The sequence below is a fragment of the Pocillopora damicornis genome, chromosome 8, assembly GCF_964200805.1.
Source record: "Pocillopora damicornis chromosome 8, jaPocDami1.2, whole genome shotgun sequence".
Taxonomy (NCBI): domain Eukaryota; kingdom Metazoa; phylum Cnidaria; class Anthozoa; order Scleractinia; family Pocilloporidae; genus Pocillopora; species Pocillopora damicornis.
The window spans coordinates 10,007,328-10,031,259 of record NC_142677.1 but is presented as its reverse complement, the minus strand read 5'-3'; the positions used below and the strand labels follow the sequence as shown (position 1 = coordinate 10,031,259).

The 23,932-nt window shown below is 38.5% G+C and overlaps 1 protein-coding gene, 1 long non-coding RNA gene and 1 pseudogene across 2 annotated transcripts; 1 reads left to right on the top strand and 2 right to left on the bottom strand.

Annotated features, from left to right (window-relative positions):
• Positions 1–43: 43 nt before the first annotated feature.
• On the bottom strand, positions 44–2,385 carry LOC113676930 (membrane progestin receptor delta-like; annotated as a pseudogene).
• A 785-nt stretch (positions 2,386–3,170) lies between these two features.
• LOC113676927 (anoctamin-7) lies at positions 3,171–23,918 on the top strand. Its single transcript, XM_089180238.1, has 34 exons — positions 3,171–3,407; positions 5,782–5,905; positions 6,396–6,535; positions 6,747–6,854; positions 7,253–7,322; positions 7,431–7,573; positions 7,887–7,997; positions 8,963–9,041; positions 9,661–9,797; positions 10,269–10,403; positions 10,650–10,719; positions 10,864–10,976; positions 11,286–11,393; positions 11,871–12,007; positions 12,276–12,333; positions 12,449–12,503; positions 13,095–13,150; positions 13,463–13,537; positions 14,016–14,124; positions 14,494–14,587; positions 15,007–15,115; positions 15,518–15,578; positions 15,760–15,842; positions 16,091–16,228; positions 16,686–16,844; positions 17,618–17,654; positions 18,081–18,192; positions 18,315–18,369; positions 19,148–19,245; positions 19,358–19,482; positions 19,815–20,020; positions 20,474–20,613; positions 22,232–22,322; positions 23,082–23,918. The coding sequence occupies exons 1-34, from the start codon at positions 3,396–3,398 to the stop codon at positions 23,256–23,258; spliced, it is 3,525 nt and encodes a 1,174-aa protein (XP_089036364.1). The 5' UTR covers positions 3,171–3,395; the 3' UTR covers positions 23,259–23,918.
• LOC149041311 (uncharacterized) lies at positions 19,740–21,986 on the bottom strand. The gene is made up of 2 exons (XR_016179110.1): positions 21,818–21,986; positions 19,740–21,179 (listed from the first exon to the last, which is right to left on the bottom strand). It is a non-coding gene; the product is annotated as an uncharacterized LOC149041311 (long non-coding RNA).
• Positions 23,919–23,932: the final 14 nt, after the last annotated feature.

Below are 23,932 nucleotides of genomic sequence, written 5' to 3'. Positions count from 1 at the left end.
AAAAGTACTCAAAACTCTTTTCGAAAACACTTGGCCGCTCAAGTTACACAAATGACCATAGAGGGTAACTACCCTTTAATGAATCTTAGTGGAAGATACAGGTAAAGTGTTTACTGTCAGCCACATAGTGTGCTGGATCAGTTGCCCTTACCCAGGGCTTTCCTCTCTTCTTTTTTTTTCAACTGAATTTGTAAACCAAAGTACCACAGCAATGTTACTAATTACCACTAACAACGTTACACAAAGACAGTTTGCACATGATGGAACAATTGACAGATTTTCCATAGCTTTCCTCCTGCCCAACATGTCCAAATAAACGGCTGTATATTCATCCATAGTACCTATTGCATCACAAATATGCAGAATGTGATGACTCTGCCCAAAGAAGTCGAAAACGCCTGGCAAGAGTCGTTCAGGTAACCTTGTACCGTTAGCCAAAGCAGCTACTGCAAAGCATAGAAAGTGGCGTCTGGATGATAGGATGCAACGTTACAATCTACGTCTGATATACAGTCGTATATCCGCAGCCAGTATGGCAGTGTGTTTATAAAAAAAGATGTCACAAAAGTTCCGGTTCGAATTAGGAACTTGAAATCGATCCAACGGTGTCTGGATGCACAACAGGAAAAGTTCGAAAAAATGGAAACTGTAGCACAGACAAAAATAAAAAGTGAATAAGAGCGAAAGATCAGCCAGTCGTTGTTCACGGGTCTTGAATAGAAGTAAGATGCCTGTCCCACAGAAAAAGCGTACACACTGATAGCGGCATAGTCAAAGAAGAAGCAAACATGGCGAATCTTGCTCAACCTCGAGTTAAACAGGTGCGCTCCGACACTCATCAAAGGCGCAGCGTTCATCCCTATAGCCAAGGATAGCAGGGGGTAAAAAACACATCATCAGATGAATTGTGTTCCCTAAATATGATGATCGAGCGAAAACTCAAGGCTATAAAAGTAATAACATGTGACCAAACATTGATCGTTTTTTTGGATTTCTTAAAGACACTTTGAATATATTCCCCAGCCGACAAATGTGAACGACGATAGCCCGATGTTATAAAAGGCTCACAGAATTCTAGAGGTAGTTTGTCCACAGGATAATCAAAGTTGTCCTTGGTATTTGTATTGTGAAATAGCTACTAAATTCTTGCAAGCCGGCTAAGCCCAAGTCTCTCACTGAACAGCTTCATTATCAACAACTCAGTGCGTCACACTGAAAGACTGAAACCGCTATCACGCAAATCATTCGTAATGAAATGCAAATCGTACATAGACGTAGAATGTTTCATGGTAACTGAGCAGGTATAATATACACAAATTTCATGGTCTCTAGAGCTTTCGCCTCATTGCAAGTTCGCCGCCTACCACCTTTGCAAGTTTGCTCCTGCAATAAAACAATTTCCACCAGTTTGCCCCAAAATCCTTTCAACCCGTTCCCTTACGACAGAGCGTATTCTGCTGAAACCATGACTATTTTATGAACAAACTAAACTAAAAGGCTTTTTCAGGAGCCAACAGATATTCTAGAGTAAAGACAAACGTACGTATCTCGTATTTTGAGACTTGCACTCGTATGTATTTGCGCCCGGCGTTTCATAGCGACTCGTCGTGCTTTCGTACTCGAGTGTTTGCCTCAAGATAAAATTACACGATGCTTAAAACGTATTGCGATCTTGATTAAGAAGGTAAAGGAGGTGGAGAACTCGCTTTACTTCCGGGGGCGAACTCGCAAAGGCGAAACCCGCATAAACTATTTTCATCCATAGTACATTCAAGTAAATTAGAATTTTTTAAAGATATCAGCAACGCTTTGCCACGCCTTTTTTACGGGAGAGTATGGCTGAAAGCGTAAATTGACGGGAATATAGACTAGACTACTCTTATTCCTGATCTCGTTCGCGCCCTTTATAGGATTTCAGCCCGTGTGGCCGAAGAGAGAATCCCGGATTTCAGCCGCCACGGCTTAAACCCTTTATGGGAAGGGAAGAGGGAGTTAAAGGACTGAACTAATATGTTTTTGAGGTCATTTTATCATTCGCTCTCCCGCTCTTCAACTTTCAATTTTTTTTAATAATCTAATGCCTTTCTTTACCTGCTATTAAAAACAAACCAACGGCTAGACAAAAGGAGACTGGTCAAAGGGGAGGGTATAAATTTTCTCTCTTCGCATCTATCATTTAATGTCTTCAGTTAAAACCCAAATCTACCAATTTTTGGGACAGCAACGGAGTAAAAAGGTTAACAACCATTCACAGAGAGGAGATAAATGCTGTTGCTTCTCACCGACAAGGAGAAAATAACTGCTTTTGTCTATAAAAAAACAGTGATTAGCAGCGTTTGTTGAAAAAATCTAGTTGTTTAAAACGAAATTACGTATTACAGCCATCTTTTCTGCTTGAAAGTGAGTAGTACTTGCTAATCACCACCGAATTAGCCAACAGCACAAACAAAAAGTGCTACTTAATGGTTTGGTATATCATACCTGTCAAATCATTATTCTCCTTTTCCTCCACAAGTCTCAAGCTTAAAATTATTTGCTTTCCGTCTGGTCAGATATTACAAATTTCGATATTACATGTATTGATCTACTTACTTAAATAACTTATGAGATTTCACAAGTATTTTAAAATGGGACTTTAGAGATTTCCCTGACGTATAGCATCCAATTGCTGAAACACTTTGAAAATGAAAAACTATCAAATTTTTCGATTCTCTATGCCTGCATCCCTATGATGAAATAGGAGAACCATGAGAAAATGCATTGATCACATCAAAGTGAAGTTGGTTAATTGAATCAGTCTTCATAGATAGTTCTTCATCCAGAAAAAGATCGCCTGTCTTATAAAGAGAGGGAAACAAAATCATAAGCCTTCCTTTTCAAGCTCATTGGCCTCCGAAATAAGAATGAAAGTTCCTCGCTATTATTTGGGGCTGAAGAATGATACATCGTTAAAGAAATGAGAAAGAGAGCAAGTTATTCATGTACAGAACGCCCTTAAAGGCTATTTTTGATAAGCGACTAATATTGCCCGCGCAAACCGCTTCATTTAATGTATGTAAATAAGAATGCGCTGGAAACTTCAACACGGTCCAGTAGACATCTAAAAGAGGTTAAAAACCCTTTGTTTTGATTGTCCCGTCAGGACGCATTTTCATGCAAAATGAGCATAGGAATTTGCATGTGTATTCTTTGTGATCGAAGTAGCCGCGAGCCTTGAATGGCATCTTACTCTTATGAAATCGGCAAGAATCTTGTGAACTACTGCACTCAAACCGAAATCAAAACCTGGCTGAGTGTGAGTTTTTAAGATGACATGGGCCAGCTAAGGATAAATTGTTAACTTTCGCGCTCTTTTTTAATTCAGTGAAGGAGTTTGAAACACTTTCAGTCAAGCAATGGCCGATGAGGTAAGTTTGACACGAAACCATTCAAAAGATAAACAACAAACAACTTCGGGACTCAAAGCTTTTTTAAAGTTGTCTTAACTCCAGCTTCTATCAAGCAAAGAGATATTTTTGGTGGTAAAATTTACCAAGGGAGTTCAAACCAAAAAGGCGCTTAATTCTTAACCGTCTGGCACTTTATCGGATTACTGTAGACGATCGAATGATCTCAGGGGGTCAGTAACCTACAAGGTTCTGGATCGAAAAATTTTCCGCGTTGGGCGGATCGATTTCGCTTTGTTTACAACTCGATTTGGACGAAATATCACGTTTTTCCGTAATTCAAGATATAAATCAATGAGCAATTTTCGCTTAATTTGACATTGAACTTATGCAAACGGCCCAACATTGTGAACGGAAGTTACCGCTCTAAATTGAACAAATTTATATATTCCTATGCATAATTGGAGAAACATAAATTCTTTGAGTAGAGGATAGCTTAATTTTATTTAAACTAAGCAGAAATAAGCCAGCCGCTGATTAATTTCCACACACATTCCTTCATAGCCGGCAAGTAGGAACACTCTGTTGTCAGAATAATACGCGGCACCTTGTGACGAGACCGTCATAATGACCCTCTCCTACTTTTCCGTAACAACGACACTTGCGAAACCCGGAAAAAAGTGAGCGTAATAGGTTTATTTCGGTGTACACCGTGCGTCATCTTTTTTCTAGTGTATCTGAGTGAAATGATGAGTAGAATATGGATGGTTAGGAGTTTCGACTTGCCTACGTGATGTCAGGCGTGCCCAGGCTGCCAAACGAACGTATAGAATTTCGTTTCCCCCCTTCTACCCTTCTACGTGTATTCAACCATTCCTGAAAGGACAATTGATCTCTTTGACTTTGGAAATAGATGATTTGTATAAAATGTGTTTTTAAAAGACCTTTCCATTCGGTTTAACAGGAATCAATCCGTGTTCGAGGCGGCTTGAATATTTATGAAGGTCTTTTATGCTGTTTTCTATTCTTGGTGGAATTAGGTGAATTTTCAGACGCTACTGGCTCCAACTTGATCGGTTTTCGAAATTATTCGCAGGAAAGTTCATTAACCATAATTTTTCAGTATAATTCCAAGTAGGATCTTTTTTGAGAAATGTTGAGTGCATTTTTCGGCTTCTAGATTGGTTAATGACCTCGAGGATCTAGAAGGATTTCTTCTTTTAGAAGGGATTTGCATTGTAAGTAGCTACTGGAAGGAATGTCAATTGACCAATGACTGAGTCACTCTTGCACTTTGTTTGTTAACGGTGCCTTCTAGCGGCAATGGCGATGTTTACCTTCGATGTGCGGTTAATTAAAAACACGTGTTCTTCGAATGCAATTGAAAACATACTTTATTTCACTTTCGTGGCTTATCTAAAGAGAGGATTTAATGAATGTACATAACTTCAATCATAAGCCTAAGCATAAATAAATAAAACCGTTGCTATTTTTGCCATTTGATTAATAGCTTCAGCAGGGCCGTTTACGTAATACAAACCTATATCTCCAAACCTACTAAACTAATATATTTTGATCACGACTATGATGTTTGATCTGCAGATGTGCCTGCTGTTTTACTGTTACTGAGCCATATCATTAGGGGAGTCACAATCAGTTTCCAGATTCTCTCACATCAGGGCTAAAATATCAGTCGCATTTTTTAAACACTAAACACGACATTCAAAAATTGATTTCCCTAACTGCCAGGAGATCACGTACACCTCGTGTATTTGGAAAACAGTTTGTATTAGACATGAGAAACATCAATTATTGTGTCTATAGAAGAATTCGATATTTTATTTTCTTCTTTATTATAAGGAGAAAGTTTATAAATCCATTTGGAAAGTTCATCATCCCAACACATGGCCTTCATAGCAATCTATGAATTTAATTGTTCTTTTTTATCTAAAACTATTTGGTGGTGGTTAGATTAGACATTTTTAATTAAAACGGTGGTAAAATCGATGTTAGGCTTACATTGCCATATATATTAGCCACAAATAAGCCTCATTACTATTTCTAAAAACTAAACTTAGGATGTCCTCCAGGGTTCAGGTTTTTTTCATCCTGATTCACTTCGAAATTTTCCAAGCGGGTTGTGCCAGTAATGGCTTTAAATTATCATCCGATAAATCGCCCACAGTCTGGGAAGTTTGGTAATATTATCTACTACTTGCGTTATTTTTGCACATCTGGCCAATTTCACCACTTCACTTTCAACAATAACCGATAGGTATTTTTTCTCGGGTGAAACGTGGTCATTCAGGTGTATCAGGAGTTAAGTCCTTGGCATTTTGACATTCTGAAAATTTATTCTGAGATTGATCAGAATAAGTCTTGCGATCTTTTCCAGGAGTTGGTTCCGTTGGCTGAGGGGCCTGGTTCGCCGGCTGCCGAAGAATCTGCAGCTGAGCCTGAGTTGATAAATCCTGACGAACCCATGGAAACTCTGACTGTATCGCTCAATAAAAAGAAAGGTACGACTCAAAGAAAGAACAGGTGGTTTTAATTGGAATAGTTTTGATTAATAAATTGTCAACCAAGTTTTTGCAAAAGGTTCCCTTAGTCTTATACACTCAATGTTCATGGAATCGGTGGTTCTTTCATTTAAATTTTGCTATTCATTGCTCAAACCCACAAAAGGGACGTTTTTAAAACCGTCGATCAATCCCGGAATTGTTCGTTTAGTCATCGGTGCCCATATAGTACCCATCGTCACTTGTGGTCACGAAGTCTTATTGAAGTTTTTGCATTCATGAAATAATTTTCAATGCTCTCTTTCTTGTTTTAAACATTAGCCTTTCGACCCCTCACAATATTTTCCTCTAAAACCACCTTTTTCCTTCCTTATCTGATGTAGTTACTATCTCTTAGCCAAAGAAAATTTCAATCATAGTTTGTTTAAAAAAAGATGTATTACTACAATACATTTTTTAACGTTTCTCTTTGGAACTGTTTTGTTCACAGGGTGGTATGGATTCAATATCAAAGGGGGCCGAGACAAGCCCTTCAGAGAAGGGGACTCTTCTATTTATATTACAAGGCTCAGACCGGGGGCTACCGCGGAGAAAGATGGCCGTTTGGCTCCTGGAGACAAAATACTGGAGGTTTGTAACACATGACTTTTGTAAAATGGAAATTTTTATTTTCCTCTCCGTAACAACTTTACGACCGAAGCGCTAAAAAAAGCGATTTAAAAAGATCTTCTATTAACCTACAAAGTTGTTGACACTTGAAACTGTTCCTGCATAGTTGCCTCTTTTGATACTTTAAGTAACATCAAATTTCTTCTTTTTTTTTTTCAATCATTTTGGGTAGATCAATGGTAACGATGTTAGTGATGTCACGCATTCTGAAGCCTTGGACTTGGTGAGGAAAACAAAAGGAGGGAAGCTGACCTTATTGGTACAGAAACGAGCTATAAAGGTAATCAGCGCTTTAAGGATTGGTAAACGAATATGCCAAGACAAATTCGGTAGCTATAACATTTAAAAAGAGATGAAAACCAGTTGACCCTTCTCTCTTAGGTGAGCTTAGATTAAAATTTGCCGTCTTAACGGAACCGCATTTTTCTCGTCATCTTCTTCCAATTGACTCGATTACATGATTCAGATCTAATCTATAGTTTCACTAGGAAACCAAACCGGAACGAATATCATCAAGGAACTTTGGATAGTTTACTTTTTCATGTTCAGCGTCTCAAATTTGGTTCTATTCTTATAATAATTTTAGCTCGAATTCAATTTTTCGTCTCAAAAAATGTAATTAAAAGGTTTTCACTAATTGACTGAATTTTGCTAAGTCAAAAAACTTCATGTTTGCAGTTGACTGAAGGTGAGGATGGAGATGATGGACTTGGTGTCATGAGCATACAACTGCATAGAGAAAAGAAAGGTACTGTATTGCACCTTTAAAGTATTATAAAAAATAGTAGTCCATGTACACTTGCTACAAATGTAGTGTCCTTTTTTCGCTTGTTTATTAACATCGTTTCCTTGATAGGGAGAGGCTTGGGTTTTAACATCCGAGGAGGTAGAGATAGCCCGTATGTTCCTGAGGATCCAAGTATCTACGTAACCCGAATCAATTCAGAAGGCGCGGCCGCCAGTGACGGGAGACTTAGCGTTGGTGACAAACTTCTCGAGGTAGGAATGTTTTCGTGACTCATGACCAAATAATTTTAGAACCCTTCTGACGGCTTTTATGAGACGAAAACTGTGGTGAAGTATTGATCAGGTGACCACTCTGCTTAAAACATCAATTAATAGAGTGTGGTATTGTGCGAGAAGTTTATGGATACCATTTCCGAGACAATTTTCTACTAATTCTCCATAATTTTTTGGCTGTCACTGAAAAGGTAATATATTTTTCCCCCATAATAGAGAGTTCTGCATTTAACTGGCATGAAAAAGGTTTATATAACAGAAAAATCACCTTATGTTATTTTTAACCCAACAGATCAATAATGTTAACGTAGAGGACACCACAATAGACCGCGCTATCGATCTCATTCAGTCCAAGAAAAGACTTCTCCTACTGGTAGAGAAAAAGGCACTCCAGCGAGTGGTGGTATGTCATCCAAGTTTCTGATTTCCACCGCTTTTCAATCCAAAACTGAAGCAAATTTAACATCCTTTTTTTGCATCCCGCTTCGTTCCCTCTTTCTTCATCCAAACCACCAGTTCAGTTCTTGTTTATCACTGTAGATTTTCTTTTTGTGCACGAACTACACTAAACCTATCTTTCCCTTGTCAGGCTGAAGAGAAAAAGACATCTTTCTGCCTGCTTTTTTCCCTCATTCCCCATAGTATTAGATATTCTTCTGTGGTAGTCGATTAACAAGATCCAAGCTTGGTCACCTCTAATAACTTAAGTTATTAGAGGTGACCAGTTAGATAATCTGACAAATGTTCGATTGTAATCCGGTTATTTTAAGCTGGCTGAATCCATACAAACCTGCCAAAATTTATGCAGATACAATGCGCAAAAAAAAGATTAGTAAGAAAACTTAACTGGCTTGAATCAGTAATGCAGCCAATAAACCTCAACGGGTTTTCTTTTTTTTTGACAACAAACTTTTTAAACATTAAGTTGATGCAGAGATGCCAACATAATACGAGCAAAACAGTACCACGGGTTTGTTGAAATTGAATTCCTTACCGGTGCATTTGACGAGTTTTGATTCGGAAATACAATGAGGCCAAGAGCCTTTTGATCGATTACCTGGTTTTCATACGAAAATAATGTAAGTTGATGATATGTATAAAACACGCTCGTGCAACAATGAATTCCTGTTTGCACAACCCAAGACAACAATGTAAACAACGGAATCTTCTAATATTCGCCAACCCCGCCTTTTTAACACCTTTACCAACCATGTAAAAAAACTACTTTGGTGGCCGATTCCAAACGTTGAAGTATGCGACGTTGACTGTGCTCGACATGGCAACACCTCACGTAAGATAAACCTTAGACAGAACGAGTCGTTGTCTCTTATAATTTACAAAAGGGTGACTGACCGCATTTTTCCACAGAAAACCGTACGGGAAGGCGCAGTAGACAGCGTAAGAGGAGTCGAAAATGTGATTGAATTATACAAGGACCCTGAATATGGTAATGACTGAATACACGAGCAATTAGGGTTATCACAAGACTATATGGGCTGTTTTTTTTTTTTTTTTTTCTTGACTCAGGGAGGAGTTTCGAGTAACGAGTGACCGTTTAGACAATCATAGAGCAAGGAGGAGATCTGAATTGTTCAAAACTTAAGCTGTTTTCCTTTTGCAATTCATTTTTTCGCTCCTTGACAATAACATTAAGAGATCTTAAAAACAAAAGCATCAGTTCCAAGGGTGCTATCTTCATTTGCATTTTTATTTAGATTTTACTTCCATTGTATTTAATCCGTTTGTGTTACTTTAAAAAAAAGCATAGAAAGAGCTTAAAGATTCTTATAATTTTCAATGCATCTTAAAGGAAGGCTAAACAGCAGAATACCCTACCACTCATTTACATGTCATTAAGTAAGAATAGCGTCTATTGTGTTATGCCGCGTTCTTGAAAGCCTCACGACACATGTACATGAGGTGGACCAAAGTGGCAGGGTATTCTGCAGTTACTACCAAGGGACTGACACACAAATCACTGTATCATGAAAGTATTCTCAGAGAAAGATTTCGGGTGAAACCATGTTCAAAAATTTAATTGCATTTGTGGCTTCACTCCTTCCCAGGCCTTGGGTTCAATATCAGAGGAGGCAGTGACGCTAATTACATGCGTGGCCATCCGGGAATCTTTGTAACGTCAATCAAACCAGGAGGCTCCGCTGATCGGGACAGTCGGCTAAAAATCGGAGACAGACTCCTTGAGGTACATTTGAATTGCTAAAAATAAATTTTCTTAATTCCGTTCACGATGGACCACATTGAATGTAGATCGCAGGTTCCGATTGTATACCGCTGACGACTCGCTAAGGCGATCAAGGTCACTGTTCATGCGCAAAACGCCCAAGACCACCCACATCTGATGTTTCTGAGTTGGACATGAGCAAATGGCGGTGAGGGATGAACGCTTTCACCAGTGTATTTGCTTCCCCATACCCACCTATACTCCCAGAAACATTTGTTGGGACACCTACTGCCTCCCCTTCCTCTCAATGTTGGTCCGCAAGATGGCATAGACACATTAGTAATTAACAACATTGGAAGGGGGAGAGGGGTGAATTAACATCTTGGAGGTTGCTCTGGAGAAGTGTCCCAACTTATTATGTCTGGGAGTGTAGGTTTCAAATCATATAAAAGCAACAAAAATGTTCTGAAGTAATTGTCTTTTCACCTTCAGATAAATGGCGTGGACGTTCGCTCTGTTCCTCAAGATGCTGCAGTTCAACTTGTTCAAAGATCCGTTGACAAAGTTACTCTATTGGTTGAAAAGGACGCAGAGCAGTTGTTTAAAAACTCTGAGTTTTACAGTTTGGTAAGAGCTTAAGGTCTCAATTTGTAGTAACAATTTCCGAAGTATAGCGTTCTGAGTTGAAGTAAACGTAATAAGTTATGAATAAAAGCTGTTCACGCCTTTGTCAATAAACACCCAAGGTAATGTAAGGACTTCCTTAGTTGTCTGTTGTACCTTTGTCCCACCTATAAGAATTAAAGTACTTCATCGTGTGAGTTAACCATAAGGATTTGGTTCGACTGATTTGATATGAACCCATATTTGTAGAGTGATTTTGATGAGATCGATATGAGTGGAGAGGCGGGCTGTTTCTTCAGAGATCAGAAAAGAAGAATAGGTGAGTCTGTACAGACACTCTTAAAAATCACTTTGCCACAGGAGAACCTTGTTCTTATTTTACCCCAGATAAGGAATTTTATAGTTTATTGGGTAAAGTCGGTTGTTACTAGTATCTCACCGGTTTTCTTCGCCTCCTGCCTAGACTTTGTCCTGGCTTACGAAGAGTTCGATGATGAACCTGCTTCGAAAGAAACCCTACGATACAGAAGGAGGTACATGAAAAACCTGCAGAAATCTCAGCTGGAGTTCGAAGAGGTTTGACCGTTTTCTCGATATTTGAATTATCGTCTTGTTCCGCAATCCACACTTGTTGAGATGTGCTACTGATTATTTTGAAAGATAGATAACACTTCTATCATATTAATTAGAATTTCTTTCCTCTCTGCACTACAGAGAGATACTTAAGAGTTGATAACTAAGGCTTCTGTCTGGCTCCTATCGCGTAATTCATGACAGTCAAACTGCAAGACAAACTACTTATCATTTGCCACCCTCTGCCTCTCTCCAAAAAATGATCCCTGTCTCTAAGACTATCAGACTAATAGCATAACTAATCCGTTCTAGGAACAATCCCCAACGAAGAAAGGACACCTTCACTTCATCAAAGTTCACGTTCCGTGGGAAGTCATGTTATTCTACGCCGAAGAGCTGAATTTTAAAGGTCCACTGAAGGTACAGAGGGTTAGAGTTCATGATAGTGTTCGTTGGGTCGAGGGAGCCTTAATTCAAACCAAAAATCATGATTGGAAATCGCTCTGACGAAGGGCTAACGCTCGAAACGTCAGCTTTTTTACCCTTTACGGTGGTTAATTTACGTTTTCAACTCAGTTGTTAACACTAAATTACCTGCTATACTCTCCCACCGACGCAGCACCACAGTTTCTTTAGAAACTTACCCCTTTATTCAAAAATCATATATATTTGTGGTAAGAATTTATCCCCTGCGACACTCTTTCTGTGAGAGGAGCAATGAAGGTCAGCGTTCCATACACCCGGAAATGATTGCTGACCCGGACAAAAGAGTTGCGCGCATTTAACTGCATGCTAGTTTTTGAGAAGCACGTTTGCAAGAGGCAAGGAGTCAAAATGTTTCTTTTTTACCACAGCACTAACTGATTCTCTCCCCTCAAATCGTCTTTCAATTCAAAGGCGAGAACAGAAGAAAAGATCAACTGGTCAGAGCGGATATTGAAGAAATTTCATTTGCCAAATATATTCAAGGATGATGTCCCAGATCAACCCCCAAATTATTTTACAGCCACCTTTCAAGCCAGTAAATTGCAGAGGTAACTAAAAAACGTCATGTAATGTTTTTCATGAAATAATATCTTGAGAAAAACACTTAAATACGATAGGCGAACATATGAACACTCTGATTAATACCAAAAAAGATTACTCTCCGGTCAAGGGCTAGTTGTTTCACATCCTTAAACGTATACAATGTTTCTACTACGAAATTTATGGATGTAAATAAAATTGAGTATCCCTCGCATCTTATTCTTTGTCTTTTCTTTGTGTCGAGTCTGAGTGCTTTAAATTTTTCTTCCCCTGCAGATTTGTAGGAAGCGACAACCCAGAAACGTACTTTAAGGACACGGAACGAACAAGAGTAGTGAGTTTTTGTTGTATTCTTGTGTTATTAAAGTTATCTCAGTCTGAAAAAATAAAAAATTAATGGATCCTATTGCATATTTTCTTGCTCGTGTAAACGGTTTTTTTTTTTCCAGGCAAATGAGATCCTCGAAACAGCTGTGTACGGAAGCCGCAACAAAGGAGAAATAGGTAACGGATCGATTTTATTTGAACAAGGGATGACAACAAAAGAGGATTTGGCGCTACTGAAAGGCACAGATCAAGCGCTAACGAGAAATTAGGATGAAAAAAGCACTCAGAACATTTCCCACTAAGCAGGCATTGAAGATATTAAATCAGTACAATCATAACTGCACAAAATAATGATCATTGCTTATCCTAATAATAAACAGAACCTTTCCTGACTAGGAGTAAACCAAACATTCCAAGCCATAGATTGCCACGTGCTATTTTCGTTCCCAGTCGAGAGGCAAAATGGCTTTAACAATCTAAATTGAGCGGCCACATTTTAACAGGGCTCTTTAACATTTAAGGCGAGTGAACATCTTCAAACGGTAAAAAAAGTAGTTTTTCTCTAATTGATGGGAAAGAGTTCGGAACTCGATAGTATTAGGGTCTTCAATGCAGAGTCGGATTTTTCTTATTCCACTCACCGTAATGACAAATACCTAACATGTTTTAGTGTAGCACCATTGCAGGGATTGGCCAGAGCATGAACTACCTTTCTTGTTAAACTAGGTTGAATAACGAAGAGTGGATAATGTTTTTTTTTTTGTTCAGGTATTAGTCGACTCGTGGAGGAAGGAGTATTTACAGCAGCGTATCCTCTTCATGTGGTGAGCGTGGTAGCATAGGAAATGACAGATGAAGTGACTTTTAAGTTGATGTAACTCAGTTGTCATACACATATAGTGATGAAGACCACGAGATGAAACCAATTTGAAATTACCTAATCAATCTCGTCTGCCCACTGTAGCACAGTGACCCAAACACTACCAAATTTGTTCATCAATATCCACAGAATTGAATCTGCAGCACGGAAAATAAATCTGAAATTTAATCAATGAACTTTCCAGACTTCCCGCTCGTTCAGTATATGGCCCAAACTGCAGCCACTCTCTTTTGACATGTTATCTAATTACTCACAGGGCCCAGCAGAGCTGCCTTCAGATTGGAATAAGGCACCAGATGGACCAGAGGAGAGAAGACTAAGTCAGAGACAGGTAAGCTATATCTAAATACAACCTCAGAACTCTACCCAGCATCTGCTTGATACTCAACTGGCGTAGAAAATCACACGAAAGCGATTCATTGTCAAACCTCGATAGACCGGAGTGAGTAATTGGCAATCCTTCGAATACAGGCAGAGCTGTCTGTTCATCTTAAAGCGAGTATGAAAGTCTGGTACGTGTGCCGGCCCGCTTTATAAAAGCTTTACAGTAACTTAGACAGCCATGTTGTTCAAGATCATGATGACAAATCTTTTGGCCGCGGGTTCTAAAACTCAAGCAAGGTTGGCACGGCAGTGTAATCAAAATTCTGTAAGTCAAACGAATGTATGCGACCTCAAATCACGAGAACAAGATCAAAGGTAATACCTTTTTTTTTCAGATCTTCGTCATCTTTTTTTTAAACTCTCTTCGAGTCTTTCCAAAATGACAGAGCAACTTCACATAAGTCATATGCTTTTTTTCGTGTCAGATACTTAAAGAATACTGGGCACGATGGGGAAAGTGGCTGAAATATCAACCACTTGATCACGTCAGAGAATACTTTGGAGAGAAGATCGGCATTTACTTCGGTTGGCTTGGTAAGTAATGACTTCTTAACATCGTGTTGATCATTTTATCGCCAAAAACTGAAAAACGTTCTCATTTACCAAATTTTTTCACACGTGTACTTCAACCCATCTAAATTTTGCTCTTTATCTAGCTAGCTGTCCATAACCACTCTATATTGCACCCGCTTCCCTGGCTCACTACTTACCTCCTACACATACCATCTTTGGCTGTCCCCTATCATACTTCCCTCCCTCTCTTTCCCCTCCAACCACCGGACAGCCCCCAGTGTTACCCACAACCACAACATGTAACCCACCTATACGATGGTCACCCCCATCTTTTTTTTTTTTTTTTTTTTTTTGGAGTTTTTTAATGCACATGCTTTACATTTCTAACAGGGCAATACACAGCATGGCTGATACCACCCTCCTTTGTTGGGCTACTTGTTTTCCTTTACGGTTATCTGACAATAGATAGTAGTCAGAACACGGCGTAAGTAGGAAAGGATTAGCAATGCTAGCCACAATAAATCACAAGCAATATATAACTTCTAACTTACCATGACCATTTTCTAAGGTCTTAGATGAAAGTTCTTTCCTCTTCTTTTTAAAATAATCCGACCCCACTGCCACTCTCTGAAATCTTAAATTTACAAACTGTTTTGCCTCGTTACTAATTTAATTTAATGACCACAACAAGAATAAGTTTAAAAAAATCTCCTATGTTCAGTGATTGCCGAGCAAACCGAGTTTTAATATAATTGAATATTTCCATCTTTTGTGTCCTTTACCGTGACCCCTTATCAGGTGTTTTGCGATGAAAAATACTTCTTTTAGTGTTTTTGTTATTTTCTGAGTGATTTTACCTTTCAGTTCATAAATCGTTAATAAATTTTAAAACGTGCTTCACAGGCTTGAGATCTGTAACAGCGCGAACTGGACATTTGTAATGTGTCCACTGTGTGAAGAAGAACTGGGCTGCAAAGCATGGGACTTGAAATCAAGTTGCTCCCGAGCGAGGGTAAGAGGGGGTTTTTGTATCAAATGCATATCGTAGCGTTACTGAAAGACTAGACTTATGGTCTCTAAATATTGGTAACCTTGTAGTAACCTTTTGGCGCGATGTCCGGAATACTGAAAAGGTTAGACTTCGAAAATTTCTACATGCAAAAAAAGGTCGTATTTACGACACAAAGGTAGGCACAAACAATCAAGCTGTTTTGTTACTTCTGTTATTGTTGTGTTTTGATTGACTTTTTAAGTCTTCCGGCCCCATTTTGCAATTGAGCGGCATTCAGGGAAAGTTTTTGAACGCGATTGGAGCATTCTGAGTTAATCTTCTACCAACCAGTGAGTATAATGGAGAGATATATGCTTCAATTATCGACGAGTTATTTATTGATAATTCGTTTTCTTTTTCAAGACATCGTACTTATTTGATAATCCAGCCACAGTGGGTTATGCCCTTTTCGTTGCTTTCTGGGGTAAGTTAATTTTTTCGTTAGTATACATTATTTATAATAACATAAATGTAATGAAATTACTTAAAGACCTGTAATATACACAAACAGCAGCAAACCATTATAATAATTATAAATTTTTTAGCCAGTGACTAAAGGACACACATTGTCAGTTAAGTGCGTGTGAACGCTCACTTTCTTACAGCTGTGTTTTTCCTGGAGTACTGGAAACGAAAGGAAATCACTTTGGCCTATCAATGGGATGTGCTGGGCTTCGAAGAAGAAGAGGTACTTTATATGAGACTGAATGATTTTTTATGTATTCGATAATGTGTTTGAAAAACCATTTGTCTAATTTTGTTATATGGAATGTGAAAACCCTAAATAAAATGGATCAGAGAAGCTCAAGGTCAACGGCTATCTTACCAAGAATAATTAATGAGATGCTATTTTTGAACAACTAGCAATCAGCCTTACGTTTAGGACTATCTTTTATCATGCTTTCTAACATGTTTGACTGTTTTATCTTTTTCTAGGAAAGACCTCGACCCACCTTTGCAGCATTAGCTCCGGCTGTGGAGAGGAATCCTGTAACAGGGCTTTTAGAACCACACTTTCCCGAAGAAAAGCGATTCCCAAGAATCATTTCAGGAATTGCCATTGTTATCTGTATGGTAAGAAAACAAGAGAAAAAAGAGTAAGATGAAACCCTTTGAGACAAATTTCACATGAAATGGAAGTTTTCATTGAGCCAGTGAATTCAGTGACAAGCTGCTCATAATCGAACTCTTCATTAAATTGATTGCTATTAATTCAAAGGAAGTCGTGGTCGTAATTCTAAAAATCAGCCCAGCGCCACTCACTTAACCGAAATAAAATTACTCGTCCAATTTCTCTCCGAGGTTCTTCTCTGAGTCTTTTTACCTTTACTCAAAGGCGAATCTAGTGAGTGAAGTAATGTGTCACCTCTTGAACTGAACCAGATGATTCCAAACGTCGTTGACTTTTTTCAGAAAATGCCAAAACATATCAAATGTACAAGAAACCAAGTTCGCTTACCTGGATAGTTTAGAGATCTACCCACTCCTAATTCCACTACCCGCACTTAAAAGATGATACGTGTTCCGACAGGTTTCCCTCGTGGTATTGTTCATGGTCGGAGTTATCGTATACAAGCTGCTTGTGATTCATCCACTCTACGAAAACCCAAACTTTCAGGAGTATGCTTCAACTATTGTATCTGTGACAGGCTCGATCATGAATCTTATCATCATAATGATACTGAGCAAGGTAAGAAAAACAGGGAAAATGAGTCTTTCTAATTATTCAACCTTTCTACGAAATGCGTTTCATTTACTTTTTCATGTGAAGTGGTTATTTAAAAGACGTCTTTCTTGCTAGTTTTGTACACAGTAAACGTTTAGGAACTACACAATAAAACGCTTTTAACTAAGTCGTAAAAACCAGAGTAATAAAATCTGCCAATCACAAAAAAGGCACTTGTCACAACAACCAATAAGAACTCAAATGAACAAAAACGTAAATAGCTTCAAGCACGGGAAAATGTGAGAGAGCAAGTCACAAATAGTTTGTTTCTACATCGGATTGGTTGCAAGGATGGCGCAACCTTTCTGGACCAGTTATAATGCGTGGTGAGCTAAAACCAATGTATGAATTACTTAAACGTTCACTGTAATGTGGGTGCATCATTTAAAACCATTATAATCAAAATTGTCAAGCAGAGTAAGATAAAAAACCTTAAAGACCCAATCAGAACTCAACGAACTAAAGCGCGGGAAAACGCTGGTGAACAAGTCGTAGTTAGTTTTAAATTGGCATCTGATTGATTGAGAGAGTGGCGCGAGTTTTCTTGACCAATCACAGAGAGAAAGTAGTAAAACCAATGCAATTTAATTTACTTTCGACACTCATTTGAAAACTACACGAAATAGATTGCTGAATATTAAGAGTTTCTGTAGAAGTGCTCAACGATTGACGACTAGAAATGTAGTAACTGAAGAGAAACCTTTACTTGAACATAAATAATGTTTTTTTTCACAAAGGTCTATGAAAAGTTAGCCTATGTTTTAAACCATTGGGGTGAGTTTTCTTTCTTGAATTTTAATATATTTGATATTTTATATATACCACAGTTCACCGGTTGAATGAGTACACTCCACGTGTCAAACTCAAAGTTAGTTGAAATCACTCTGCAGGTGTTTAGCTGCAGGGAAGAGAATGCAATGTTTAACTTCATATGAAGAGTGGATGGAATAACAAATATATTTCTATCTGCCCTAAGCATCTGAACCCTAAGAAAAATGCTAATTAATGGAAAATAAGTTATAAGTACCAGCAACTGGCGAAGCAACTTGGACTATGGTTATTTGAGGTTAGCGAGCCGCCTCGGGTTGCCGTAACTCGGATTGACTCAAGCTCTGATTTGGCTCCAAAATAAGTTGACTATTCCTTCGTAATATCCACCCCCAAGAAAACAAATATATTCTTGTTTTTCTTCTTTTCCAGAGATGCATCGCACGCAAACGGAATACGAAGATAACTTAACATTCAAAGTGTTCGTGTTCCAGTTTATGAACTTCTTCGCTTCCATCTTCTACATAGCTTTTTTCAAGGGAAAGTAAGTTGCTAACTCAGATGCCCTTCATCTTGTTTCATTTTCATTTTTATTTTATTTCCTCGAATACACGAAATATATGAAACACTTAATGCTTACTTCTTTTGCTACTCTTTTCTTTTTAGACTTGTTGGTTATCCAGGAAATTATACAAAGATATTTGGCCTTAGGACAGAGCAGGTAAGATCAAAGAGCATCCCTCAACAACCAATCATATGATAAGCTACACGATACATGCTCTGATTTTGATTGGCTCTTCCCCATGATCTATTAAAGAACAGACCCATAGATGACTTCACCATTAACAACACTAAGTTTTATTATCATACAAAGCGAATAAATTCTATGTTGCCGTCGGTCTGTGCAGTAATAGATCTCAGAGGATGTCAAAATATGGTAAGAACATCGATGACACTCAGCTGCGCCTAGAGGCTCCCCACTTTTTTGTTTTTACAAAATTTTGACGTCATCTGTGATCTATTACTGGAAAGAATCACCGTAACATGGAATCTATAAGTTACATAGTGAGCTGTAAAGAGAAGTTGTTAACAAAGGTGACAAAAAATCGAAAGCAAAGATGATGGTGCTGTAGCAAAGGTTAGGGGCTCTCTGAACGTGCACAATCTTGTGGCTTTTGTGTTAAGCATGTAACTGAATGTCTCTCTGGTTACTGTACACTGTGCTGGTTCCGGACTGAAATCCCTAACAAAAACATGTAACGAAATGTCTTGGGCTTCATAAATATTGTAAATAACCGTTATAAGTGAAAAGAACTTGAACCGTTAAGTTTGCCTAAATGACCAACTTTGTATGGTAGAAGACCGCATGAAAAAATCAAACATACGATAGTTCCCTGTTACTTCTCGTATTTATTTGAAACATGTCTTAATTTGAGGTGAGGGAGCAATTTTATTGAGTTAAAACTAGTCTGAAGTACTTTGTCATCTTGCATTTACAGTGCAGTCCCGGTGGATGTCTGATGGAGTTGGCTCAACAGCTGTCAGTTATCATGATTGGCAAGCAAGTCATCGGCAATGTACAGGAAGTCCTTGTGCCGTAAGTTTTCAGCTGAACACAAATTGGTTGAGCTTATTCAATGCTTAATCGTTTCTATCCCATTTTTAACATCATTATACCCATTTATTTATTCCATTTTCCTTTGGCTCAGTGAAATAAAAAAGTTCATGAAGAAGAGAAAAATGGGAGTGACCGGAAATGAGGTGAAGCCGCGCTGGGAACTGGATTATGATTTACTGGAAAACGAAGGCTTGTTTGGAGAATACCTGGAAATGGGTAAGGCCAGAAACCTTTTGGTTGTTGAACGATCTTCAAATGCGAACAAGAGTCTAGTATGAAAATTTACTATCAGTGAATTTGATTGGTCTATTTGTGGACTACTGTCTGTATGGTTTTAGATCCTAATAACTGTGGTTTCAATAGGTAGATCTCGACCAATATAGATGCAAATCTGATTTACCAGGCTATGACCGTTTTCAATCACTTTGTATTCGTTTTGATCGTTAAATAGCAATAAAGTAAGGTAAATCGGGTTTATGAAACCAGCAAAGAAACATTTAATGAAACCAGCAAACAAATGTAATTTTTTTTCACTTATTTTTTTCCAGTCATCCAGTTTGGTTTCGTTACAATCTTTGTGGCTGCCTTTCCTCTGGCTCCGTTCTTCGCTCTCGCCAACAACATCTTTGAGATTCGCATTGACTCAGACAAGATGGTGTGCGATTTGCGGCGTCCTGTGGCGCATAGAGCACAGGACATTGGAATCTGGTTCAGTATGTTATCAGCGATAGCGAAAATGGCTGTCATCAGTAATGTAAGTACAGTTGCAATGGTTGTAGTGGATCAATAATTCGTGCAGTGACTTATCATGACCGGAAGTAACATTGGAGCTACAAAACATTCTAAATACTTAACAAGCATCCTAGTAAATCACGTTTTTAATTTGCAGAAAAACTCAAAAGAACTAAAAAACAAATAACTCTGAAAAGTCACGCTTGTTTCACGCTTTAGGCGAGTGAAGAACCTACTTCCTAGAGAATTATACGTTCGGAGATATTGAAGTGTTTGTAATGAGATTACAATAAACCAGTTACTCTTGTTTAATCTAAACTAGATTAAATAGTTAAACAACAGAATGATTATTTGATAGACATACAGATATTTCTGGCCACATGCTACCTTCAAACTCAGAGCGACCCCACTAAAGACTAAAAAGAGTTAGAATGCTAAGGCATAATACTTCTTGTTTCTCTTTACTTTTTCAAAGGCTTTCCTTATAGCATTCACCTCGCAATTTTTGCCAAAATTGTTGTACAGAGCTTCTATATCACCAGATGGCTCCCTTCACGGCTACACTAACTACAGCCTTGCCTGGGCGCCAGCCAACTCTACATCAGTACCCTGCAGGTAACCACATACCCTAAATTTTTCATAAATGTTTAACAAGATACAGTAGAAGAAAAAGTCAACCACAGGTCCCTGACGGCTAAGAGATGCTTATCATGCACCACAAAACGTAATGAAAATTCTGGTCGGCATGTACTGGTTGGTATGTACTATAATCTCTTTCTAAAAGAAAAAGTCACCAGGAACACATCAAAACTAAACCCGAGCAAACCAATCCAAACGTGTTAAGAGCATGATATTTATCAAATGACCGGAAAGTGTTCACTACATAGAGACCAGATCTCGGCTAAACAGCCTGTCTGTTACAATTTCTGGACTTTAAAATGACAAGTTATAAGCCGTAGTAAGTTATGGACGCTGGCACCATCAGATCGTTCTGAAATCCACAGCGAAATGAATGTCACATGGTCACCAAAACGATCTTCTACTTACTGTACAAAGTATTCGAGGTAGATTTTCCAATCCTTGAACAGATCCTTCCTCTGCGCTATGACTTACGCTAAAATATTTCGTTTAATTTTTGGAAAGAACAAGGGATTCTCTTGGTCGTTTGGAAGCACCTGAAACTAAAATACACGTGATAATTCACTTTTATTATCATACACACGACATACACGTAATACACGCAATGCTTAATGACCGAGTGGGAGCGCCGCTCAGAGAAGCATTGGCTCGAGGTAATAACCGAGAGCCATAATTTCCCCGTCTGCTTCGACCTACTGTAAGTCAGTCAATAAGAGCCACTCTTTCTCTTTCTGCTTTCTCGCACCTTGTATCCTTCATCACGCGGGGCCGTAGCCTTTTCCCAGCCCTGCTTGCGCTATTGCATGCGGCCCTCATCCGGGGATCTGTTCACATTGGTATTCAGTGAAGGCGTTGGGGCCGTAGTTGTTGTATGATAAAGGAAGTGAGTGATTAGTTTCAAACGAGAAAAAAATTATGGGTCATCATAGTCGTTGGCAACTCCATTCACAATGTTTTAATGTTCATCCCAATTTCGTCTAAAATTCGCCGCAGCTCCGATTTCTTACTTGGCATGATCTTGTTCATAAGAATCCGCAAATTTAACTCGATAAATAAAAAAGCGACTCAAACCGAACATGGTATGAAATCTAAGCAAACTATATTTAAGACAAACATCAGCCATAAGAATTGCTCGAGGCTAAACCGTTATTGTGCTATTTATTGAGAAAAACATTCGTACCTTTCAAGACATTTTCTGTTTGAAAGCTTTTAATCGTAATCCGAATAATGGATCATTCAAACATGGGAGGCGAATACCATAATGAAGAAAATATTGTGGACACAAGTCTGCCTTCGGAGCTGCAACCCAAACATTCCTACAACATCTATTGTGCGCGATATATATTACTGGCGCATACACCTGAGTTCCTTGAAAATATTGTCTTACTTTAGCGGGTGATTTGTCAAATATTTATCGGGAATGTTACGTAAATTGAAAGCTTTGATCTTGAAAAATAAAACTTTAACAGGATTCACCAAGTCTTAATGGTTGGTTAAATTCAATCATAAATATTTCATAACATCGATCTGCAAAAGTCGAATTAATTTATTGGATCCTGTCGCGTCTTTTAATAACTCTACCATATCTCCACAGGTATATCGAATTTAATAATCCTGATGGTAGTCCGAGCAAATTTTATTGGCATTTGGTGACATTAAAGCTGGGGTTTGTTATTTTATTCGAGGTGAGTTGAACTAATTAATCACCAAGAGATTGCAACTTCTAATTATTTTGATGTTTTAACCCTCGGGCTTCATTCCAAGTGTGTATCTTTGCACGTTTACTCCAAGATGTTCCCTTCGCGTCAATTGCTTGAGAACGCTTTTCTCATGAACAAGAGGGAGCGAGTTCCGAACGCTCAAATCTTCAAACTCATGAAAACGAAACTGTTTACTAGAAAAGGAACGAATAGCTGCCAAGTTACACTTTCTGTAACTTTCTCGAACGTCCTTCCGATATAAAATGATTTTCGTTTGATTACTGGACTTTACATCAGCCATAGTAGGTAGGGAAGTGGGTTGAACCAATGACCAGCGCCCTGCACCTTACGTCAAGCATTTCGTGCCAAGTGCAGGCTTCAGTCATTTTCCGAGCTAAAACAAAATCGGTAAACAGGCAAGGAGCTGACAGCGGAAGGCCTGAATTATTTTCTTTCTTCCCCTTCGCCGGCCCTTTATCCTCTGATCAAGGCTTAAAAGAACTTAAGAGGCCATGTGTTATGTTCTCGGACTGGGCATTTCAAACAATGACTCTACCCCAAAGAGAATCTCGCAAATAAGCTAGGTGGAATTCCTGTGATGACCAAACACCCCAACCAAGGATAGAAGCAATTTCACATGGTGTACTGCCCTAATACCGCGCGAAAAACTATGGTTGGAGTAGGTCGCTGGATTAGTTTTCGCTTCCTTTTACCGAAACTCTATTTCTGTCTCTTTTCCGACAGCATTTTGTGTTCTCCGTATCGTGGCTCATCGACATGCTTGTACCTGATATACCAGCTGGCCTGGACCAAGCCATTAAAAGAGAAGCGTACCAGGCTAAGCAGATCATGTCTGACAATCACGGACTCATGGGAGGATTGCCTTCTTCTGATGACTACATGCTGGAACTTGAAACATGACACTACCATCATAGGCTCTTTTAAATTTCGCCTGCTTTACGCAACGCAATGCATAACCAGTTCAATAAATTAATACAACGTACAAACAAATCAAATACGTTTCGCTCAAGTAATATTTATTCTCAGGAGGGCGATCATATCATTTCTTCGGCAAGATTGCCGCCGTCTCAAAATAGAAGCTACGTATTGATCCAAAAAAAGATAGCGTATATCAATTTAATGCCAAACGTCAGATTAGAGATGATATAAACGGAGAAATGAATGCCACCTAGGAATCTTACTGTAAGGCAAACGGCTGACTGTCATTATATGCCACCACAACCACCTTGGTGAAGATCATTCATGAAATTAGATGCATTAGGTTCGTTAATCCGCTGGTTTTGTCGAAAGGCTGTTTCTCACGTTCTAAACCACAAATGGTATATAATATTGAAGTTACACTTTCTTTTATCTGCCAAACGTCCGCGATTAAAAAAAGAAAATACGGCCAAAAAAATATTCTGAATTGCCTGAAGATCAAAAGAAGAACGAAAATATTTTTGAACAATTGTAAATACATTACGTCTTCATGGGACCTTCAGAGCTTGAAAATACTGTATAATGAAATCATGAATTTACAATTTTGACCTTCTGAGTAAATAAAATATTAAATGAAACAAATTCGCGTGGAAGTT